Below are 23,233 nucleotides of genomic sequence, written 5' to 3'. Positions count from 1 at the left end.
GGTTGTACAATGACTGATGTGCACCTCCCACCGAGATGCAGCCAAGCCTCAGGCAGCATGTCCTGCTGCCCTTCCCCAATACACATGACTGGGTGGTCACTCCCTTTCCACCAAACACTCCCTCTCACTCTGCCACACGCAATGTTCAATAGGGTCCAAAGTGTTTGGAGTTCTCACCTGAGCAGCCTGGATCAGGTCATGGACCCACTTCCTGCACTGGATCCATGTTCTGGGGGTGACCCCACGGCTGCTGACTTCACCTACTATCTCCAGCCAGCTTTACTTGGTCAGGTGGGCAGGTCATCACCTCCCATCCCTGGGAAAGAGGATCTTCCACCTATCTGTTGTCACCTGGAGGCGAATCTGCAGGAAGGCATCGCTAAACTGTGGGACCATGGTCACTGCAGGCTCACATTCAGCTCCTTCCCGATCAGGCAGCAGAGGCAGCAGAACGGGTCCTGGGGCAGCAGATGCAGCAGAACAGGTCCTGGGGCATCAGAGGCAGCAGAACAGGTCCTGGGGCATCAGAGGCAGCAGAACGGATCCTGGGGCAGCAGAATGGGTCCTGGGGCAGCAGAACGGATCCTGGGGAAGCAGAATGGGTCCTGGAACAGCAGAACGGATCCTGGGGCAGCAGAGGCAGCAGAATGGGTCCTGGGGCAGCAGAGGCAGCAGAACGGGTCCTGGGGCAGCAGAGGCAGCAGAACTGGTTCTGGGTCAGCAGAGGCAGCAGAACGGCTCCTGGGGCAGCAGAGGGCTCTCAGGAAGACACTCCTTTAAACCAGGCAGCAGTGAATGCAGGTCTGGCAGCCCTTTCAATATGGTGCCAGCACCTGCCGTTGTGTCAGATGTCGGTGCCATCGGTGCCTCGCTCCCTGCCTCTGGTCCTTGTTTACATGGGCCCCACGACTCCCCTTCATTAATTGGTCGGCTGCTCTGTGATCGAGGTCGGTCGGCCTCATTTCACTCGTGTGGTGATGACACCCGCTTCCGGTGCCTCTGCCGAGAGCCGCACCGTTAGTTTAAAATTCAGCCCATGGGATCAAGAGTGGAAAATCTCCCCTCTGATTCTCTCTACCGAAACTGATGGAGACACCAAATTAAAACTGATGAAACCAGGGATTGTATCCTGGTTCTTCAATCTAGTGTTCTCCCAACTGAGCTATTCCATCCTCACTGTGAACTCATCTTCATTGGAGACAAATCTAACTCCAGGCGGAATTTCCCCACCCGTTCATTCCTCACTTCAGGGGAATGGGACCCGACCAGATCGCGGAACTCAGATTATGTTAATGTTCTGCTCTTGATATCTTAATATTATCTTGCGTTTGAGCCACTTTTAATCAGGTTCACAAACAAATTCTTCCATCATCCCTTCTCCCACATTCCCTCTCTCTCATTCATTCTTTATTCCTCACAGTCCAGAAAGGGTTAGGAATCAGAGCTCACCCCCAAACCCTCTGCACACAGACCTCTGTCTGTTACCCTGTTTGATTCAAGAGACCAGTCAATAAATTACACTCTTTATAAACACAGAAAGCTGCCTCACAGTGTTGAACACAGAGTTAAATACACTGAAGTCTTTAGAAAAAAGTTCATCTTACGGGTTGTTACTGAGCCCACAGAGCAGGACGGGCCCAGGCTCCAGCCCCAGCCCCAGCCTGTGCTGTGTTAGCTGATGCAACCTGGTGTGATACTGAGCCAAACGGAGCAGGAAAGGGCCAGGTTGTATTCATGGCCTGTGTTGAGTTAACTAATCCCACTCAGTGTGGTAGGAGCCACACAGAACAGAATGGGCCCAGGCTCCTTCCTCAGCCTGAGGGATGATAGTTCTTCTCACACGTTGTTGTACAGAGCCCCACACAGAACAGGAAATCTCAGGCTCCATCCCCGGCCTGTGGTATTTTACTTCATCGCACCTGGTATGGTACGGAGTCCCCAGAGCAGGAAAGGTCCAGCTTCCATCTCCGGCCTGTGCTGAATTAGCTGATCTTACCTGGTTGGCACTGAACCACAATCAGAGAAGTATGGGCCGAGGCTCTATGGCCTGTGGTGTGTTAGTTATTCTCATTTGGTGAGGTACTGAGCACCATATAGAGCAGGAAGGGCCTGTGCTCAATGAGCTGATCTCACCTTGTTGTGTCCTGCGACCCATACACAGAGCAGGACAGGCCCAGGCCTAATCCTCGGCCTGTGTTCAATTAGCTGATCTCATCCAAAAGATTTTGATAAGGTTCCACACAAGAGGCTTCTCTATAAGATTAAAGTCCCTGGTATCAGTGGTAATATATTGATCTGGATTGGGAACTGACTGGCACGACGTAGGCAGAAAGTAGTTACAGATGGAGCTGGATCTGTTTGGAGACCAGTCACCAATGGTATCTCACAGGGATCGGTGTTGTGTCTGTTGTTCTTTACTATTTTTATTAATGATCTGGATGTAGGTGTAGGGGGCACCATCTGTAAATTTACAGATGATTTGAAGATCTGTGCGAGTGTTTAGACTGTAGACGATACTCGACTGTTTCAGGCTTATCTTAATGTGTTGGGAGATTGGGTTCATGACTGGTAGATGATGTTTAATTTGGGTAAGTGCAGTGTTATTCATGTGGACAGGGCGAATGCTCAACATTCATACACCCTTCAGGGAAAAACATTAAAGTAGGTGGAAAAAAGAAAATAATTTTGAGCAGAGATCTGGATGTTCCAGTGCACAGATCTCCAAAGGTACAGCAGCAATGCTGTGAAGTGATAGTTGGAGCAAATAGAGGGTTGGGCTGCATTCAGAGGACAATTGAGTATAAAATGAGGCATATTCTTTCAAGGGATGTGAGCGACACTGGCAAGTCCAGAATTTGTTACCCATCCCTAATTGTCCTTGACAAGGTGGCGGTGAGCTCCCTTCTCGAATTGCTGCACTCCATGTGGTGTAGGTACACCCACAGTGCTGTTAGGAAGGGAGATCCAGGATTTTGACCCAGCATCAGTGAATGAACAGCGATATATTTGCAGATCAGATGGTGTGTGACTTGGAGGGGAGCTTGCACATGGTGGTGTTTCCATGCATCTGCAGCCCTTGTCCTTCAAGGTGGTGGAGGTCTTCGGTTTGGAAGGTGCTGTCTGCGGAGCCTTGGTGAGTTGCAGCAGTGCATCTGGTCGATGGTACACACTACTGCCACTGTGCGTCAGTGATGAAGGGAGTGAATGTTTAAGGTGGTGAATGGGGTGACAATCAAGTCGGCTGCTTTGTCCTGAACATTGTCGAGTTTCTAGAGTATTGTTGGTGCTGCACTCATCCTGGTTTGTGCCTTGTAGATGGTTGACAAGTTTTGGAGAGTCAAAAATCACAAAATTATTACAGTGCAGAAGGAGGCCATTCGGCCCATTGTGTCTGCATAGAATCATAGAACATAGAAGGTTTGCAACACAGGCAGGCCAAAAAACGAGCCACCAAGCTGAATCCCATTGTCCAGCAAGTGGACCGTAGCCCTGCAGTTTCAGGTACTTGAGGTGCACATCCAGACTCCTTTTAAATGAGTTGAGGGTTTCTGCCTCAGCTACACTTACAGGCAGTGAGTTCCAGACTCCCACAGCCCTCTGGGTGAAAAAAACCTTTCCTCATCTCCCCTCTAATTGTTCAACACATCACTTTAAATCTATGCCCCCTAGTCACTGACCTCCCTACTAAGGTAAATAGACCCTTCCCATCCATTCTATCCAGACCCCTCACAATTTTGTACATTTCAATCAAATCTCCCCTCAGCCTCTTCTATTCCAAGGAGAACAACCCCAGTCTATCCAATCTTTCCTCATAGCTGCATTTTTCCAGTCCTGGCAACATCCTCGTAAATCTCCTCAGTAACATCTCTCGTGCAATTACATCCTTTCTGGAATGAGGTGACCAGAACTGCACACAGAACTCAAGTTGTGGCCTAACTAATGATATATACAGTTCCAGCATAACCTCCCTGCTCTGATATTCTACACATTGGCTAATAAAGGAAAGGATTCCATAAGCCTTCTTAACCAACTTATCAACCTATCCTGCTACTTTCAGGGATTTGTGGACATTCACTTCAAAGTCCCTCACTTCCTCTACACCTCTCAGCATTCACCCATTAATTGTGTATTCCTTTGCTGTGGTTTACCTCACCAAAGGCATCACCTCACACTTCTCCAAGTTGAATTCCATTTGCCACTTTTCTGCCCACCTGACCAGTCCATTTCTCCAGCTCTCCTAATGAGCATTTCACCTCGTGCCTTGAGCTGAGTTACTCATCACAGAATTCCCACTATCTGATTTTCTCTTGTCGCCAGAGTTTGTATATGAATGGTCCAGTTAAGCTTTTGTCAATGGTAACCCCCAGGATGTTGATGGTGGGGGGATTCAGCGATGGTAATGCTGTTGAACGTCAAAGGGAGATGGTTACATTCTCTCTTGTTGGAGATGGTCATTGCCTGGTACTTATGTGGTGTGAATGTTACTTGCCACTTAGCAGCCCAAGCCTGAATGTTGTCCAGGTCTTGCTGCTTCTGGACACGGACTCCTTCAGTATCTGAGATGTCCCGAATTTGTCCTTTTATGAAACCTTGGTCAGGACTCACTTGGAATATTGTATCCAGTCTTGGTCTCCTCACATGATGGGTGATACTGAGGCTTTAGAAAGGGTACAGAGGAGAGACATTCGACGAATTCCCAGTATAAGACATCTTGGTTATCAAGTTAGACTAAAAGAGTTGGGACCCAACACTTTAGAGAAACCCAGACTGAGGGGTGATCCGATTGAGGTTCATAAATAATGAAGGGTCCAATTTAGCATGGGAGAGGAGTCAGAACTTGATGTTGCAAAAGGCCAGATGGCACCCGGATCACATTAAATTTCATTTTCAGTGGTGGGTTAATGTACTAGGATGGCCGAGTGGTTAAGGCGTTGGACTTAAGATACAATAGACATGTATCTGCGTGGGTTCAGACCCCACTCCTGATATCTGTGCTTACAGGGTGTTGCTTATTCTTTCCCTGACTTTTGCCTTGCATCATCATCTCTTCTGTCATTTAATCACTCTTGCCTTCCAACTGATCACAGATTCCTATTATTTGATCTACCCCAGCACCGTTCCTTGGCTCTGCGCTTGCTTATAAACTGGTAAATCTTTAACTTAATCTCCTCTGTACCCTGACAATGACCTTCTCATCCTTCCTGGATTGTGGTTCCTCACAGGATCCGCTGCCTCTCCGACTCACCTCCAGGTAACTGAAGGCCCTGAGCCTTGGTCTCGCTTTATACGCTAGCTGGTAGTTGATTCCTTGCAGGTCTGCCACGCTCAGGAGAAGCTCAAGACCCAGATCAAGCAAAGTATCAAGAGGAATGTGAACAAAGGCTCCCTGGTGCAGAGCAAGGGACAGGGAGCCTCCGGCTCCTTCAAAATCAGCAAGAAGGAAAACCCAGGGAAAAGTGGGAAAGAAGGTGAAGAAACCAGCAGACAAGAAATCTTTAGTGAAGAAACCAGCAGACAAGAAATCTTCAGTGAAGAAACCAGCAGACAAGAAATCTTTAGTGAAGAAACGAGCAGACATGAAAGTGACAACAAAGAAAGTAACAGCCAAGAAAACGAGCAGCAAGGCGGCGGCAACGCCAAATAAGGTGGTGAAGAAAGCAGCGCTTCAGAAAAAGTCTCCTGCGAAGAAGGTCAAAAAAGGCAAGAGTGCGGCGGGCGGAAAGGCGCTGAAGAAAGTGCAGACATGGAAGAGCAAGGTCAAGCCGAAAGCAGCGAAGGCTCAGAAAGCAGGGTCTGGAAAGAAGTGAAAGTGCGGGAAACTTGTAAACATCTGAACACAAAGGCTCTTCTCAGAGTCACCCACATCTCTCAGGAAAGAGCTGATCCCCTGATCAAATGATCCCTGTCCCAGCCCCGCCTGCAGATTCCACATGGAAATGATTTGGAGTAAATCCAGGATCCCTAGTGACTCGCTGAGATCCCCTCCACCCAGCCTTTTCCCCACTCTCTGTAATAAAACTGAGGGATATCCGGCCCTCACTCTAACTGGGGATGTGTTCGGTGCAGTCTCAGTTCACAAATTCAGGGGGAGAGTTTGTAAGACAGTAACACTGGCGGAGAAACCCCACCTCACAACTCAAACCGCAACACATGAGTTTCTCCAATTCAGCTGGAGTCGGGTGACAACAGGAGCTGGGATAGGCTGTGATCGGGAATGGATTTGTTCAGGGAGGAATGTACCTGGACTCTCCGAATATAATAGTTCCTTATTTCCCCAGATGACACATTCTGCAGTGAGAGTGAAAAGTCTCTTCACTGCTTCACATTTACTAATTGTTTGGTTCCAGATGAATAATGAATCAGAGAGTAATGACAGGATCTGAAGCTTCTCTCACACCAGCCCGTGTGAAGTGTGAAGTGTCTAATGTGTGAAGCTGCTGCCAGGGTTTGTCAATCTGAACAGTTTCAGCTCAGTTACTGGGGGCCTGGAATCCCCGCAGTTTGACTCTGTCTCTGATTGGTCACCCGCTTCTCAATCCAATTCTTAACCAATAGGAGAATCACATATCAGTAAATAGAAGTTCTCATTGGCTTAGATTTTCCAATTGGAAAAAGCCCGGCAATTCCAGAGCAGGAAGGAATTGAAGTGATGGAAAATTTCAATTTTCAGGCAACAATTTTAAAATCTCTCATTTTATGTTCTGTTTTACTGTATTTACTGTCACAAAATCCTGACGCGATTTTAGGAATCGTTTTCATTTGTCAATCTGTAAACTGTAAGTGGCGGGAGGAAGGTCCGGTTCAGCAATTTAAAACGGGACAAATATCAGCTTCCTCTCTGTAAAAGGAACAAATTAGCGACTAAGGTCCCCCCCCACAAAGCTGAACTGAGGGGCTGGATCAATGGGAAACCCCTCGAACTGTATCGTTAATATTCTCAATGGCTGTAAATGTAAAACTGTAATTGACATGACAATTGTGAAACGGAAGGGTTGGGAAGAAACTCATGACAGTATTGAAGGAAACTGATCTCCCTTGCAATGTTTGTATTTTTTGGTGCTGTTTGGAAACTGTTTGGCAATGTAATTTTTACAGATTTTTATGAATAAAGTATATTTTGAAAAAAAAAAGAACGCTTCTCACAGGCTTCTCGGGGACTGACAGAAACGAGCGGTTTCTGATCTTTTCTCCTGAAAGAGGTGGATAATGCTGCAGGGAGCAATGAACTGCCCTTCACTTTCTGGCTGCTAATACACCCCTGACTTTAAACAGTTCAAACAGCGACTGATGCTTCTGCCGAAAAATTAGCAGATTCACCAGAATGATCCCGGTCCATCATGGCCAAAGACATCCAGCTGGCCCGCCGCATCCGCGGGGAACGCACCTAAAACCCAGTTTCAGTAACAAGTGTAACAAGGGCTCTTTTAAGAGCCACCAAATCAGCAAAGGAAAGAGATGCCATCTCTGTTCATCATCAAACCCATTAGATTGGAGGGGCGGTCACATGGTTTCTGTTTTGTCACATCACTTTCCTGAAAGGCCTGTCGGACTGAGAGCTGATCTGGAATTTAGAAAGCAGCATTACCGGAGACTCATTGCTGCTCAGCACAATCTCAACCCCGCTCCTGGGATCCGTTAGCTGGCATTTGGGGAAAAGAAATGGATCCCAGTTTTATTTGTAAGGCATTAATGGAGCCGGGTCCGTTCACATGAGGGTTATTTACAAACATTACCCATGAGTTCACTAATATTTGAATCCATTGGAGATCAGTACACAGGATATGTAAGGCAGCTCGGTCACTCTGACTGAAACCGCCAGTTCCCCGGGGCTGCAGACCCTGACACTGCAGGGAGAGAATCCCCGACTCCATCCCGCCGCCGTGGGGAACAGACAGCTCTATGTCCGGAGAATAGGGAGGGCCGGGGGGAAGGCACATGTAAAAGCGCTGCAATGGACTCAGCTCGTGTGTGTGCACAACTCTCACTGATTCCGTCCTCTGGGAACAGTGCGGTCTAAACAGATCAGGTTTCGGAGAGAAACACACAGCCCGAGAATGGCCTCTTCCTTCCTGCATTTACTCTGTTCCGGGAGCCGATTCTCATTGAGAAGCGGCGCTCAGATCACCAGAGAGAAAAAAAAAAACACAATTCAAACTGTCCAAATGAAAAACAGAGAATTAACCCGGACACTTCCATTATTAAATTAATTCATCAGTTCCGAACCAGTTCCCCTTAATGTACCGGGATGGTCTCGGGATTTATCAAATCGAAGGCAGCGGGATTTATTAAATTGTTGATTCTGAAACCGTGTAGTTCAGTTCTTCACTTAACTGGAGGGGGAGATGTGTGAGCAGAGAAACAGAACGAAATCCAGAGAGGGAACTGAAAACACACCTGGACAGATGTGAAACAGGTCAATCCACTGTTACAATAACTCCATCTCTGACTCCCTCTTGACAGTAACCAGTCCTTTCACAGAGACTGTGGGTGGCTCTGAAAAGAGCCTTTGGTTTATGAGATGACATTTTGGCCGCTTTACTTTTTCTGGGAGCTCTGAGCGCTGGTTTTCTTGGGCAGTAGCAATGCCTGGATATTAGGCAGCACCCCGCCCTGAGCGATGATCACCCCTCCCAGCAGCTTGTTGAGCTCCTCGTCGTTGCGGACGGCCAGTTGCAGGTGTCTGGGGATGATGCGGGTCTTCCTGTTGTCCCGGGCCGCGTTACCGGCCAGCTCGAGGATTTCAGCGGTCAGATACTCGAGCACAGCAGCCAGATAGACCGGGGCTCCGGCACCCACACGCTCAGCATAGTTGCCCTTTCTCAGGAGCCTGTGAACACGGCCCACCGGGAACTGCAGTCCAGCCCGGGAGGAGCGAGACTTGGCCTTGGCCCGAGCTTTCCCGCCGGTCTTTCCTCTTCCAGACATTTCCACAATCTCACAAATACTTTCACAAAGAATGAATAATTTCCTTAGCATTGATAGTACATCGCCGGCAGTCAGGGTGGCCGAGCGGTCTAAGGCGCTGCGTTTAGATCGCCGTCTGCATTGGAGGCGTGGGTTACAATCCCACTTCTGACACGTCGTGTTTTGACAGCACTGGAGGCGTTTGGGAGCAGCGGTGAAGAGCAAAGAGAAAGCAGGAAAGAACAGAGACAAACAGAATAACAATGGACCCAAAGATGTTGCATCAAAACATTAGAGTCAGAGGCAACTGAGCAAACAGCAGGGCACATAAAAGATCAAAAATGTAACCTTTGTATCGGGGTGGAATATGTTTCCAATATCCTTAATGAATACATTACTGTCTTCTCAAATGAGGGGGTGATGCAGATATTGTTATTGAGGAGGAGGAGTGTGAAGTATTGGACGTGATAACTTCAGGAGAGAGGAAGTCTTAATGGGATGAGCATCCTTGAATGTGGATAAATCATCAGGACCAGATGAAATGTACCCCAGGCTGTTGAAAGAAGCCAGGGAAGAAATAGTGGAAGGTCTCACCATCATTTTCCAATCCCTCACTGGATACAGGTGTGGTGCCAGAGGATTGGAGGTCTTGTAACGTTGCAATAAAAACAAAATACGAGGCAGATCAAGCATGGCTGATCCTTTCGAGTAGAGAGACAGGGCTGAATTCCCTGAACCAGTGCTCCAGCTTTCAGAATAGAAGGAGCCTATACAAACCTGATGGGTTCCACTTAAACAAAAGAGCTGGAGGTGTTGACGGTCAGAACAGATAAAATGTGGAGGAGTGTTTGAAGCAGATGCTGTGTGGTTACTGTAGTTGTACTATGGAGTCATTTCAAGGAGGTGATTCTGAATGTAATGGCTCAACGTGGACCCGTCCAAGGCAAAGGTTCTAAGCTTCCCTGTGGTCCAGCCTGGTTGAATGGAACTGAAGCAAACAAATCATAAAGCAGAGGAAAAGAAATATAAGGCCATGAAAGCACAGAATTCAGATGGATGCAATACCAGATGGTATGGCAAGAGTGTAAAACCGCAACAGACTGGTGAATAAAACTTTCCCATTGAATGAGACAAGAGAAAAGAAGGGTAATAATAGTGTCAGGTGAGTTGTGACACGATTCACATTCCACCTTGATCTGAATAGGACTGTTGAAGGGAGTGATTGAGAAGAATAGAGGAGAAATGAAAAGAAAGGAGAAATAAATAAAAGGTCTTTCGATTTTAGAATGCTTGTTTTTGGAAAGGACAGACTGTAAAGTGTGTGTGTCAGAAGACATAGAGTGAAGTTGGGTATGACAAGATCACAGGAAAGTTGTGCCCTGAGACAAGGTGTGTGTTGACAGGAAAGCTGCTTTCTTTTGCATAATATGTATTTTATTCATATAATTTGTGCAATTACATTGCAAAGCAGTTCAAATTTAATATTACATAAGGTACAATACAGATCAGTTTCCTTCAATAATGTACATGATGTATCTCACGATCCCTGCCTGCACAGGTTATATTTACAGTATTTACATTACACATCAAACATTCTCTGGTGCTAACAGCCCGAGGGGTTTTACACAGGTTCCAGCCCCTCACTGTACTATGGCCTACTGGGGCCTTAGACTGCAGCCTTTCCCCATTGAGTCTCCATGGTGGCTTCCCCAAGCTTTAATGCCGTCCCACAGCACATAGTCTTGGACGTTGCAATGTGCCAGTCTGCAATACTCGGTCATGGACAGCTCTTTGCACTGGAATACCTGTCCCACGGCCGGGCTCGTTCTCAATAGAGATCATTTCAAATGAACATTTCCTAAATCCGTGCTTTCTCTCTCGCAATAAAGAGAACAGGATGTCTGGCAGATTCAGTGTGAGACAATAACACTGCCGGGTAAAGGCCGCTTTCCAGCTCCAATCGTAACACAGGAGATTGCCTAAACAGCTGCAGTAAGGTGCTGTAAACTGCTGGAAGCGGATGTGTGTGGAAATGGTGATGTTACTGAGGAGGTTTCTTGTTATAGAATGGACTCTGTTTAGGTGGGAATATTACTGAGTGTTAATTGCATCGGGACCATATTTAAAAGTTCCGGCTTTCTGGAAAGCCTTGACTATGAAGGCCGAGTCTGGAAGGGTTTGTGTGGAGAGCTGGGTTTCGGTTCTACTGTTAATAAAGGGTCTGAAATTGGTAGCCCGGAGGAAACTGGAGGTGGAGCTGAAAGATGAGGGACCGTTCTCTCTCTGTCTGTCACTCTGGGTGTCTCCTCCATCTAGCTCTCTGTTTAATCTTCACTCTTGTCTCCTCCCCTCCCTGCTCTCACTCTGCCTTTCTCAGCCAGGTCCGGGTGGCCTGTATAAAAAGGAGCCTGACGGAATCAGTCTCTTTTATTGTGCACTGATTTGAGGCAAGAATCAACATGTCTGGCAGTAAACAAGAGTATGCTCCAGGCTGGCAGCATGTTAGAATCCATGAGGAAAGGCATCATCACCCTCATCGACAAGCGGAAGGGGGAGAGGACAGAAATCAGAAATTGGTGGCCCAATTTCTGCTTAATGCTGACTACAAGATTCTGTCAAAAGTCATAGCCAGTCGATTCAAGTCTGCTCTGGAGTTGGAGATTCACCCTGATCAGACCTATACTATACCAGGCAGGACAATCTCTGATAGCTTTGCGCTACTCAGGGATATGATCACCTATGTACGGGACAGGAGTGTGGACACCTGCCTCATCAGCCTGGACCAGGAGAAGGCTTTTGACAGGTTATCGCACACTTACATGATGGATGTGCATTCCAAAATGGGGTTTGGGGAGGGAATCTGCAATTGGGTCAAACTACTCTACACAAACATCAGTAGTGCAGTCTCAATCAATGGGTGGGAATCAGAAAGTTTCCCGATCCAATCTGGAGTCAGACAGGGCTGTCCTCTCTCCCCTGTCTTGTTTGTTTGCAGTATTGAACCCTTTGCTGAGTCTATTAGGAAGAATGCGAGCATCAGAGGGGTGACAATCCCAGGCAGCGGAGGCACTCAGGTTAAAACCTCCCTGCACATGGATGACGTCGCCGTTTTATGCTCGGATCCACTGTCTGTGCGCAGACTGATGAGCATCTGCGACCAGCTCGAACTGGCCTTGGGAGCCAATGTTAAACACGGCAAGAGCCAGGCCATGTTCTTTGGGAACTCGGCTGACCGATCCTTTGTCCACTTCACCGTTAGGTCAGACTACCTGAAGGTGCTGGGGATATGGTTTGGAAGGGCTGGGACGTGCACCAAAACCTGGAAGGAGCGAGTAGCCAGGGTACAACATAAGCTGAGCATGTGGGAGCAGCGATCTCTCTCCATTATGGGTAAGAACCTGGTCATCAAGGGCGAGGTGCTCACATTGCTGTACGTGGTGCTGGTCTGGCCCATACCGCATTCCTGCGCTGTGGCGATCACCTGAGCCATTTTCCGCTTCATCTGGGGATCCAAAATGGTCCGAGTCCGGAGGGACACGATGTTCAAACCTCTGGATAAGGGCGGGAAAAATGTACCCAACGTCGCCTTCATCCTTATGGCTACCTTTGTGTGAAGCTGCATCAAGCTGTGTGTAGATTCCCAGTTTGCAAACTTCAAGTGTCACTACGTGCTGAGGTTCTAACTGTCCCCGGTGTTGCAAAGGATGGGCCTGGTCATATTGCCGTGGAACGCTCCATCCAGTTGGACTGTGCCGTACTGCCTATCCTTCATGGAAAAGTTTCTGTGGAAAAACACCTTTGACCACCAATCCATCAGGCAGTGGTCTGCACGGAATATCCTCAAGGCCCTACGGGAAAAGGAGATGGTGGATCCTGTCGGATGGTCCCCTGAGCAGAAGTCCAAAGTCATTTGGCAGAATGCCTCATCACCAGAACTTTCAAACAAGCACCAAGATGTAACCTGGCTGATGGTGAGAAGAGCCCTCCCCGTCAGATCCTTCCTGCACACCCGAGGTCTCACCCCATCCACACGCGGCCCTCGAGGTGGCTGTGGTGGAAAAGAGACGTTGCCCACCTCTTTCTGGAATGTGTCTTTGCAAAGCAGGTGTGGAAGAGATGCAGTGGTTTTTGTCGAGGTTCATCCCAAGCAGCTCTGTAGCACAGGAGTCTGTGCTCTATGGGCTGTTCCCAGGGACACACACCAAGATAAACATCAACTGTTGCTGGAGGACTATCAATTCGTTGAAAGACGCTCTTTGGTCTGCCCTAAACTTGCTGGTCTTCCAGTGCAAAGAGTTGTCCATGACCGAATGTTGCAGACTGACACATTCCAAGGTCCAGGACTACGTGCTGAGGGACGCACTAAAACTTGGGGCAGCTGCAGCAAAGGCTCAATGGGGAAAGACCACAGTGTAAGATCCCCTCACCAAGCTGAACTGAGGGGCTGGATCCATGGGAAACCACTCGAACTGTAGCCAGAAAAATTTGTTTGCTGGAAAATGTACATGGCATGACAATGAAATTGAAGGGTTGTGAGGCAACTCACTCCTGTATTGAAGGAAACTGATCTCCTTTGCACTCTTTGTATTGTTTGACTTGGTGCTTTTTGGAACTGTTTTGTAATGTATTTTTTTTTTTACAGATTTTTATGAATAAAGTATATTTTGGAAATTAATAAAAGAAAGTCTGGCAGAGGTAAAGGAGGGAAAGGAGTGGGCAAAGGCGGAGCAAAGCGGCACCGCAAAGTGCTTCGTGATAATATCCAGGGCATCACCAAACCAGCAATCCGCTGCCTGGCTCGCCGTGGCGGGGTCAAGCGGATCTCGGGTTTGATCTATGAGGAGACTCGCGGGGTGTTGAAGGTTTTCCTGGAGAATGTGATCAGGGATGCGGTCACCTACACTGAACACACCAAGCGCAAGACGGTCACTGCCATGGATGTGGTGTACGCTCTGAAACGTCAGGGCCGCACTCTCTACGAATTCAGCGGCTGAACAACTCGACCCTTTCCAGCAAACACAACAAAGGCTCTTCCAAGAGCCACCCACCGCCTCACAGAGAGAGCAGTGACCTGGAAATGGGAGCTGGGATAGGCTGTTTAGAACTGTCTGGAATAAATCTGTGCTGTGTTCGAGATACAAAACTAGAATCCCCAAATTTGACATTTCATTTGCAGCAAGGATGTGCAGTGGATTTGATTTTCTCAACGGGCTGTGTAAACAGTGCCCGAGGCTCCACAGATCATTCTTTCCCCCGTCCACACATGCCCTCAGTGAAAAGCCACATCACTCCTCCAGAATCACTCATTGTTTTCATAGAATTTCAAAATGATTTCGCTGCAATGAGGGAATCCGGGAGTTTTGCAGCAGCCGTTGAATCGGTCACTGGAACCAGACCCACTTGCGATGTTATTTCCCCCGAGACGGTGTTTCCTGCACTGAAACTGACAGGGTTTGTGAAACTGATCAGTGTCAGCTCAATCATTCAGGGACCTGGAATTCACGCAGTTTGAGCCCGCGCTATCGAGAGCCAACTTCTGATTGGTCATCCTCTTCCCATTCGCATGTCTTAACCAATTGCCGAGCCTCGAATTAGAAAATACAGCAAATCATTGGCTTAAATTGTCGTCCTGGCAGAAAGGTTGAATTCCAAAAAGCCGCCAATTTCAGTGTTGGGTAGAATCGAATTACTCAACGAATCTCAATAACGAATTGGCAGCACATTTTATACTTTCCCCGATTTTCCTTTCCATCGATTGGGGTGCTAATTCACTCGGGTGCATTTGCTAATACTAACTGTAATCCTCAGATCCATTTAACATTTCAGTAATCCTATTAAATACAAAAGGAATTTTATGATTGAATTTCCATTGGAAGGTAGTGAATTAGCACCCCGATCGATGGAAAGGAAAATCGGGCAGAGGATAAAATGTGCTGCCAATTCGTTATTGTGATTTGTTTATATAACTGACCAGGACTGACTTCACCCGAACGCAGCTACTAGCTCCCAGCCCACTGACCGCTCTCCCCACTCTGCAACTCGCTTTCTCCCCCTCCTCCCTACTGGCGAAATTCCGCACTCTGGCTGTTCGCTCTCCGCACCCAAACCCCCCACCATGTCCCAGCCCAGCCCACAGCTGCTATCTCTGGCCGTGACACTCGCTCCCACATTTCTTCACCAGGCGCCACCTGTAGAAGCAGGAGGGCCGCAAGGGGTGACGCGGCGACGTAGGAGTGAGTGGCTGAGAGGAGGGAAGCGGCACGGCCTGGAGCGAGTGTCCAGAGAGCGGGGTGGTGCGAAGCGAAAAAACAACTGGCCAGGGGAGTGGGGGGGTGGGGGAGCAGCGAGGTCTGGAGCGAGCGGCTGAGGGGAGGAATCGTCGAGGCCTGGAGTGAGTTGCCGAGGGGGGAGAGCTACAGCTTCAAAATCTCCCATTCAGCCACTTCCTCCAGCCAAGTGGTGGGGGGATGGGGTGGCTAGATACCCAATGACGCTTTGTCACGCATGCACGAAGATGGATTTGTTGCGGAAATGTGATGACGTTGGCGCTGCAAAATGACATCATCCCGTGCACGCGCCACTCAATCCGGGCAAGATGTCAAAAATCAATGTGATTTTTTGGTCTTTTCAGTGCACTCCTCTTTCTTTAGTTGCCTCTTACTTTAATGTTTTGAAGAAACATCTTTGGGTCCATTTTCATTTTACTTGTCAATATTCTTCCCTGTTCTCCCTTCACTGCTGCTCCCAAATCCCTCCAGTTCAGTCACAACACAATTTGGCAGCAGTGGTATTTGAACACACGCCTCCAGAAAACACTACGACCTACACACAGCCCCTTAGACCACTCGGCCATCCTAACTGCTTCATGTTTATGACAAAAGCTGAGAAATTATCCATTCTTTGTGAAAGTATTTGTGAAATTGTGGAAATGTCTGGAAGAGGAAAGACCGGCAGCAAAGCTCGGTCCAAGGCCAAGTCTCGCTCCTCCCGGGCTGGACTGCAGTTCCTGGTGGGCCATAATCACAGGCTCCTGAGAAAGGGCAACTATGCTGAGCATGTGGGTGCCGGAGCCCCGGTCTATCTGGCTGCTGTGGTCGAGTATCTGACTGCTGAAATCCTCGAGCTGGCCGATAACGTGGCCCGGGACAACAGGAAGACCCGCATCATTCCCAGACACCTGCAGCTGGCCGTCCGCAACGACGAGGAGCTCAACAAGCTGCTGGGAGGGGTGACTATCGCTCAGGGCGGGGTGCTGCCTAATATCCAGGCGGTGCTACTGCCCAAGAAAACCAGCGCTCAGAGCTCCCAGAAAAAGTAAAGCGGCCGAAATGACATCTAATAAACAAAAGGCTCTTTTCAGAGCCACCCACAGTCTCTGTGAAAGGGCTGGTTACTGTCAGGAGGGAGTCAGTGATGGAGTTATTGTAACAGTGGATTGACCTGTTGCACATCTGTCCAGCTGTGTTTTTTAATTTGCTCTGTTTTTCTGCTCACACATCTCTCCCTCTAGTTAATTGCGGAACAGAACTACAGGGTGCAGAATCAACAATTCCCAGGAGCAGGGGGTGAGATTGTGCTGAGCAGCAACGAGCCTCCAGTAATGCTGCTTTCTAAATTCCAGCTCAGCTCTCAGTCCAACAGGCCTTTCGTATTTTAAATATCACAACAGAGCTGAGCGGGGGTGAGCGCAGCCTCAGCCGCACCGAGTCTCAGGGGCTCTCAGGACCCCAATCAGAGCCGCCAGGCCTGGCGGGCGTGCAGCAAGGACCCCGGGGGAGGGAGGGTGCACCATTAAAGTGATGGTGCAGCACCTCCCCCATCCTCGCCGCCATATCCCGGTTTCTTCTCCCGTTTTTCTCAACATTAAGAAGACGCTTTTGCTCTGGACTACACTGGTTATAAAGTAAGACCCAACTTTGTCTCTGAAAGTGATGAATAGCAGCAACAACAGCAGAATCCAACCCCTGCACTTACATGTGAACTTGCTGATGTTGCAGCAGATTGAATGACTGAGTGAATCCCTTCCCACACACATGGCAGGGGAAAGGCCTCTCCCCAGAGTGAGTGTGTTGGTGTTTCAGCAGATCATTACTGCTTTTAAAGCTCTTCTCACAGTCAGGACATTGAAAAGGTCTCTGATCAGTGTGAACAAGTTGATGTTCAGTGAGGTTGGATGACTGAGTGAACCCCTTCCCACACACGGAGCAGGTGAATGATCTCTCCCCAGTGTGAACTCACTGGTGTTTCAGCATGTTGACTCTGGCTGGGTTCAGTTCTACACTCACTGGTTCCTCTCTCTCTCTTCCCCTGAAGGTGCTGATTCTGACTGTATGTACGTGCTCTCTCCCCCTCCGACCCTCCCTGTCCAATGTAGTATCTCCCAGTTTTGGTGATGTGCTCTCCCTGACCTGTCTCCATTTCTCCTTCTTATACAGACTTGCCCTGACTGTCACTATTTCATAGAATCATACAGCACAGAAGGAGGCCAATCGGTCTTTTGTGCCTGTGCTGAATCTGTGAAAAAAATGATGCAATTAGTCCAACCCCCTGCCTATTTCCCCATAGTCCTGGAGAAATTCACTTTGAAATATTTGTCCAATTCCTTTATGAAAGTTATAATTGAATCTGTTTCCAGCACCCTGTCAGACAATTCATTCCAAATCCGAATCTTTTACTGGGTAAAAAGATCTCTCCTCACCTCCCCTTGACATTTTTGGCCAACAATCCCAGCTTCACCACCCTGTCCAGAGAACTGAAACCCCTCATCTCTGGTATCATTCTCGTAAATCTCCTCCGAACTGTCTCAAAAGCTTTGATGTCCTTTCTGAAACCTGGTGCCCAGAACTGGACACATTACTGCAGCTGAGATCGAGCCAGCGACGCCCACATCCCACGAACGGATGAAAAAACGCTCCCTGCTAAATCCCCAATTCTTATCCATTTACAGACGCTCCTTGCCCAGTCCCCAAATCTTATTCATTTAGAGATGCTCCCTGCCCAATCCCCAATTCCTATCCATTTACAGACGCTCTCTGACCAGTTGACCTTGCTGGCGGGCAGTTTCGGGAAGCCTCACAGGGAAAAGCTTCACCGCCACCCGCAGGGACACAAACGGGATTGTTCCATCCTATTGTGGCCTTGACGCCCTGCTCCAGCTGTGTGCACCCGCTACGGGCGCGGTCTCCCTGCACTTTGTTAATATTACACTCCAGCTGCAGCTGGAGTTCAGCCACTACCGCGCCTGCTCCTGATCAGAGACAAGGCAAATTCTGGAGCGCAGATTATTCTGGGTACCACAACTGTCATTAATGCCAATCTCTGACATGATAATCAGGTTTTATTTCCTACATTTCATTTCCTGGGATGTTAGTGCGTGTTTTCTTTTGTACCTGTCGGTGCCTGGGAGGAGAGAGTCAGCTTCACTTTGTAGCCGTGAATTTCTGGTGTGAGAATGTGGGTTTTTGCTCTGCATGTTTCAGTTTTTGGTTTGTGACTGTTTCTGCTATTGCTATGTGAGTTAACTTTGTGGAAAGAGATGCAGTGGTTTTTGTCGATGTTCATCCCAAGCAGCTCTGCAACACAGGAGTCTGTGCTCCACGGGCTATTCCCAGGGACGCACACCGAGACAAACATCAACTGCTGCTGGAGGACTATCAATTCGGTGAAAGACGCCCTTTGGTCTGCCCGAAACTTGCTGGTCTTCCAGCGAAAAGAGTTGTCCACCATCGAATGTTGCAGACTGGCACATTTCAAGGTCCAGGACTACGTGCTGAGGGACGCACTAAAGCTTGGGGCAGCCGCAGTAAAGGCTCAATGGGGAAAGACCACAGTGTAAGGTCCCCCCACCAAACTGAACTGAGGGGCTGGATCCATGGGAAATCCCTCGAACTGTATCGGAGAAATTTTGTGTGCTGTAAATGTAAAAATGTATATGGCATGACAATGAAATGGAAGGGTTGTGAGGCAACTCGTGATTGTACTCTTGCACTGTTTGTATTTTTTGACTTGATGCTGTTTTAAACTGTTTGGGAATGTAATTTTTACAGATTTTTATGAATAAAGTATATTTTGGAAATAAAAAAAAATGTGAGTTTCACCAAATATCTTTCAACAACTTTTATGTGAACATCAGCTTTTGTCCAGATCTATCAGTTTCTGATATAGAGTCATAGAGTTATACAGCACAGAAACAGGCCCTTCAGCCCATTGTGTCTGTGCTGGCCATCAAGCACCTCACTATTCTCATCCCATTTTCCAGTATTTGGCCCGTAGCCTTGTATGCTATAGCATTTCAAGTGCTCATCTAAATACTTCTTAAATGTTATGAGGATTCCGGCCTCTACCACCTCTTCAGGGAGTGCGTTCCAGATTCCAACCACCCTCTGGGTAATTTTTTTTTCCTCAAATCCCATCTAAACCTCCTGCCCCTTACCTTAAATCTATGCCACCTGGTTATTGACCCCTCCACTAAGGTAAAATGTTTCTTCCTATCTAACCCATCAATGCCCCTCATAATTTTCTAAACCTCAATCTTATCTCCCCTCAGCCTTCTCTGCTCTAAGGAAAACAACGCTAGCCTTTTCAATCTCTCTTCATAGCTGTAATGCTCCAGCCCAGGCAACATCCTGGTGACTCTCTTCTGCACCATCTCCAGTGCAATCACATCCTTCCTATAGTGTGGTGCCCAGAACAGTACACAGTCCTCCAGCTGTGGCCTAACTAGCATTTTATACAGCTCCATCATAACCTCCCTGCTCTTATATTCTCTGCCTCGGACGATCTATATTGGCCTGTAATCTAAGGCTTTCCTCCTCACTATTTACGACACCACCAATTTTCATGTCATGTGTGAGAAAGGGTTTGATTCTATCCCTATCAGTATCCGTTACATGCATGTGTTTTTAATCTGCACCCCCTCTGTTTTATTCTCTGTACTTGTCAGCCTCTTGTAGGTGAGTCTGTGTTTTGCTCTTTATCTGTCAGTCTTCGAAGTATGAGCCTGGGTTTGTACCTAATTTTCTTTGTACCTTGCAGGATGGATATTGAAGAGAGGTTTTTACACATTAACTGCCAAATCCTGATAAGTGATTTTTGGGTTTCACACAGTATCTGTCAGTTTCTTGTCCAGGACTGTTGGTTTTACTCCGTCCCTGGCATTTGCTGGTTTGTTAGTGTGGGGTTTACACTGTACCTGTCAGTTTCTCATGTGTGAGTGTTGGTTTCACTTTGTATAGAATCATAGATCACAGAATACTTACAGCACAAAAGGAGGGATTCAGCTCATCGTGCTTGTGCTGCCTCTCTGCACAAGCAACTCAGCTCATGCCACATCCTCATGTATTCCATGAAAACCTGATTTTTTATCCTTTCAGATAATTATCATATATCCTTTTGAAAGCTATGGTTGAATCTTCCTCCGTTACACTCTCAGGCAGTACATATCAGATCTTAACCATTTGCTGCATAAAAAAGGTTTTTCCTCATGTTGCCTTTGGTTCTTTTCCCATTCACCTTAAATCGGTGCCCTCTGCTTACTCAGCGATGAGTAATATTCCCCATTGCTTTCTCAGCACTGATGGATTGTGAGATGGGAGACAGCCAGAAGTCCCACTGAGCCGCACTGACTCCCAGCTGAAAAAGAAATGAGATAAAGTTCAATCTTTCACAGCGAGATGCTGCAGAGAGTTAAGAGTCCCGAATGAAAGAGAGCATTTCTCATACTGTTGTTGAATTTCATTTGAAGGACTCCTTGTACTCTCTGTTAATGAAGCCTAAAAAATGGAAAAACTAAATGGCGCTCAAACTCACAACCCTGAGATTAAAAGTCCCATGATCGACAGACTGAACTGAATATCTCACTTCTACTGTACCTCTGTTTGGATGGAAGCAACTGTATGCTACAATGCAAGGGCAGCTTTCAAACCCTCCCATGGGTCCACACGTCAGACTACGTTCCATGTTGTAAACTCAAGCAAAGGAAATCTGCTCACTTCCAAAACTATCAGCAAGTTGAAGCTGATTATGATCAACATCATCAGAGGTCAGAACTACCTGGTGAAAGAAGACACCCTGAAGAAGAATCCACAATTATTCAAAGGCATCGACAAAGTGAAAAACAAGAAAATCGATGAGTCAATCCAAGCGAAACAGAAACACTGAAGATTTCCATTCCAGACAGAACACAATTAGAGGCATTTTTTGCATTCAAAGCTGGGCATTAGTATTTAATAGTTGATATATAATTTTGAATATATTTGAATTTCTTTATTCATTTGGCACTGCTGAACATGAAGCAGTCTTAAATCATTTAATTTTTTTTTGTAAAATCTGACTTACCAGATTAAAATATTAGATCAAGGGAGAAATGTCAAAGATTACTGGACCAGTCATCCAGAGGCCTGGTCTCAAGATCAAGTGACAGCCAGGACGTCAAGGCGGGAAACACTCCGCACTAGTCTGCAGTGAGCGATTCCATCGAAGGTAGAGCACAATCTCTTTAATATAAGAATGTATATTTTATAATAATTAATCACTCAAGACCTTCCTGGTCTCTGCATCTCAGCTGCACTCTGGATAAACTTGCAGAAAGTATTTCAACCTGTAAAGCAGGAGTCTAGGGAATGTATAATGATATTTTCTAGCCTTCGGGCAATATTTTAATCAATACAGTGTGGGACAACCTGTCTGGGCTCAACTCCATGACTTTCTCTTTCACTAGTGACCTAACAATCACTAACTTCTATGGTAACAATCTTCAGCTCATCACCTCCGGTACGTAGCTCTAATCTTAATGTACATTGAAACAACCTTTCAAGTCCAGTTACAGTTTTTGTTGCTTACCTGCACAAGTGAAAAAGTGAAAAACGGAAGCAAGTTTAACTGAACATTCTGGTGGTCAGTTCGGGCACAGGAAAAAAATGAAAGGACTCGGACCAGGTCGGATGTGGTGCTGTCAGGCTTGGGTCGGGTTTCATTTGCTGACCCGAGCAGGCCTTTAGTTACTGTTGCAACCTTATATTCCCACTTGACAATCTGTATATTTTGTTCATTTCAATTGTGTCGACAAGCTCTTTGAATCCAGTTCCCCGGTCCTCAAGCAGGCTCAGTTTGGAAATCGATTCCGCTTTCTGGAAGGCTGAAAGCAATCGATGGCCTTAAACTAAAAATGGCAACAGAGAAGGGCTCGTCTGGGATTTGAACCCAGGACCTCTCACATATTAATTATTTATACATCCAAAGCGAGAATCATACCCCTAGACCAACGAGCCACAGTTGGCATAGCTTTTATTCACTCCTGTGGAATTTCACTGGCACCCACAGCCAATCATGCATTTTTTTCAGATCAAAACAATATCCGACAAAGCTGAAATAAAAACAGAAAGTGCTGGAAATACTCAGCACCTCTGACAGCATCTGTGGAGAGAGAAACAGAGTTAATATTTCAGGGTTTTCACCTTTTGTTTGAGACATCTTTTCAGACTGCTTCTGTCCATCCAATATCACTTTTTACTCTATCCACATTCTAAGGGTGGTGCAGTGGTGAGCACTGTAGCTTCACAACTTCAATGACCCCGATTCAGTTCTGCATACTGTCTGTGTGGAGTTTGCAAGTTGTTTATGTGAGCTTCCACCAGGTACTCTGGTTTCCTCCCACAACGAAAGACTTGCGGGTTGATAGATAAATTGACTTGTAAATTGGCCCTAGGGTAGTTGATAGGAGAAATGTGGGGATGTGGTAGGGAATTCTGGGTTAACATAGGATTAGTATAAATGGGTGGTTGATGGTCAGTGCAGACTCAGTGGGTCAAAGGGCCTAGATCAGTGCTGTATATCTCCAGAACCCTTCTCTAAGCAAATGCATTTTTCATGAATTCCTCATTTCTTTTATTAACGACAATTTTATATTTCCGGCCCTTGCTTCATACGATACCACAAGTGGAATCATGTTTCCATCAACCCGATCAAACCCCTTCACTATTTCCTCATTTTGCAATGTTTCTTTAACCCTGACAGACTGTGGAGTTTCTGCTGCTTGATTGCAGTTCTTGCTTCCCGCCAGTAGATGTCACCTCACACCAATGTAGTGAAGATTACAATCTGAGAGAGACACAACAGGGAATAATTGTTCACATTATAGTGAATGTGTGGGATTCAGAAATACTAGGAGTGGAGACGAGTTATTATTGAATTTGTCAAACCAAACATATGTTATAATGTTGTGTTAAATCTGTCACTCTGTTGTCTTGATTCTGAGAGTGACATAGACTCATCGAGTCATTGGGTCATTTGTGGTATAGAAGGAGGCCATTTGCCACATCGAGTACAGGCC

General features: G+C 47.0%; 1 protein-coding gene and 1 non-coding gene across 2 annotated transcripts; one reads left to right on the top strand and one right to left on the bottom strand.

Moving 5' to 3' along the window:
- The first annotated feature begins 15,832 nt into the window (after positions 1–15,832).
- LOC137352688 (histone H2A-like) lies at positions 15,833–21,369 on the top strand. The gene is made up of 3 exons (XM_068018405.1): positions 15,833–16,189; positions 16,415–16,501; positions 21,244–21,369. The coding sequence occupies exons 1-3, from the start codon at positions 15,833–15,835 to the stop codon at positions 21,367–21,369; spliced, it is 570 nt and encodes a 189-aa protein (XP_067874506.1).
- A 714-nt stretch (positions 21,370–22,083) lies between these two features.
- trnap-ugg (transfer RNA proline (anticodon UGG)) lies at positions 22,084–22,172 on the bottom strand. The gene is given in 2 exon segments: positions 22,084–22,119; positions 22,137–22,172. It is a non-coding gene; the product is annotated as a tRNA-Pro (tRNA).
- Between the last annotated feature and the right edge of the window lie 1,061 nt (positions 22,173–23,233).

The sequence above is a fragment of the Heterodontus francisci genome, chromosome 39 (genome assembly GCF_036365525.1).
Source record: "Heterodontus francisci isolate sHetFra1 chromosome 39, sHetFra1.hap1, whole genome shotgun sequence".
Lineage (NCBI taxonomy): Eukaryota > Metazoa > Chordata > Chondrichthyes > Heterodontiformes > Heterodontidae > Heterodontus > Heterodontus francisci.
The sequence above is the reverse complement of the archived record's forward strand: the minus strand, read 5'-3'. Positions and strand labels throughout refer to the sequence as shown.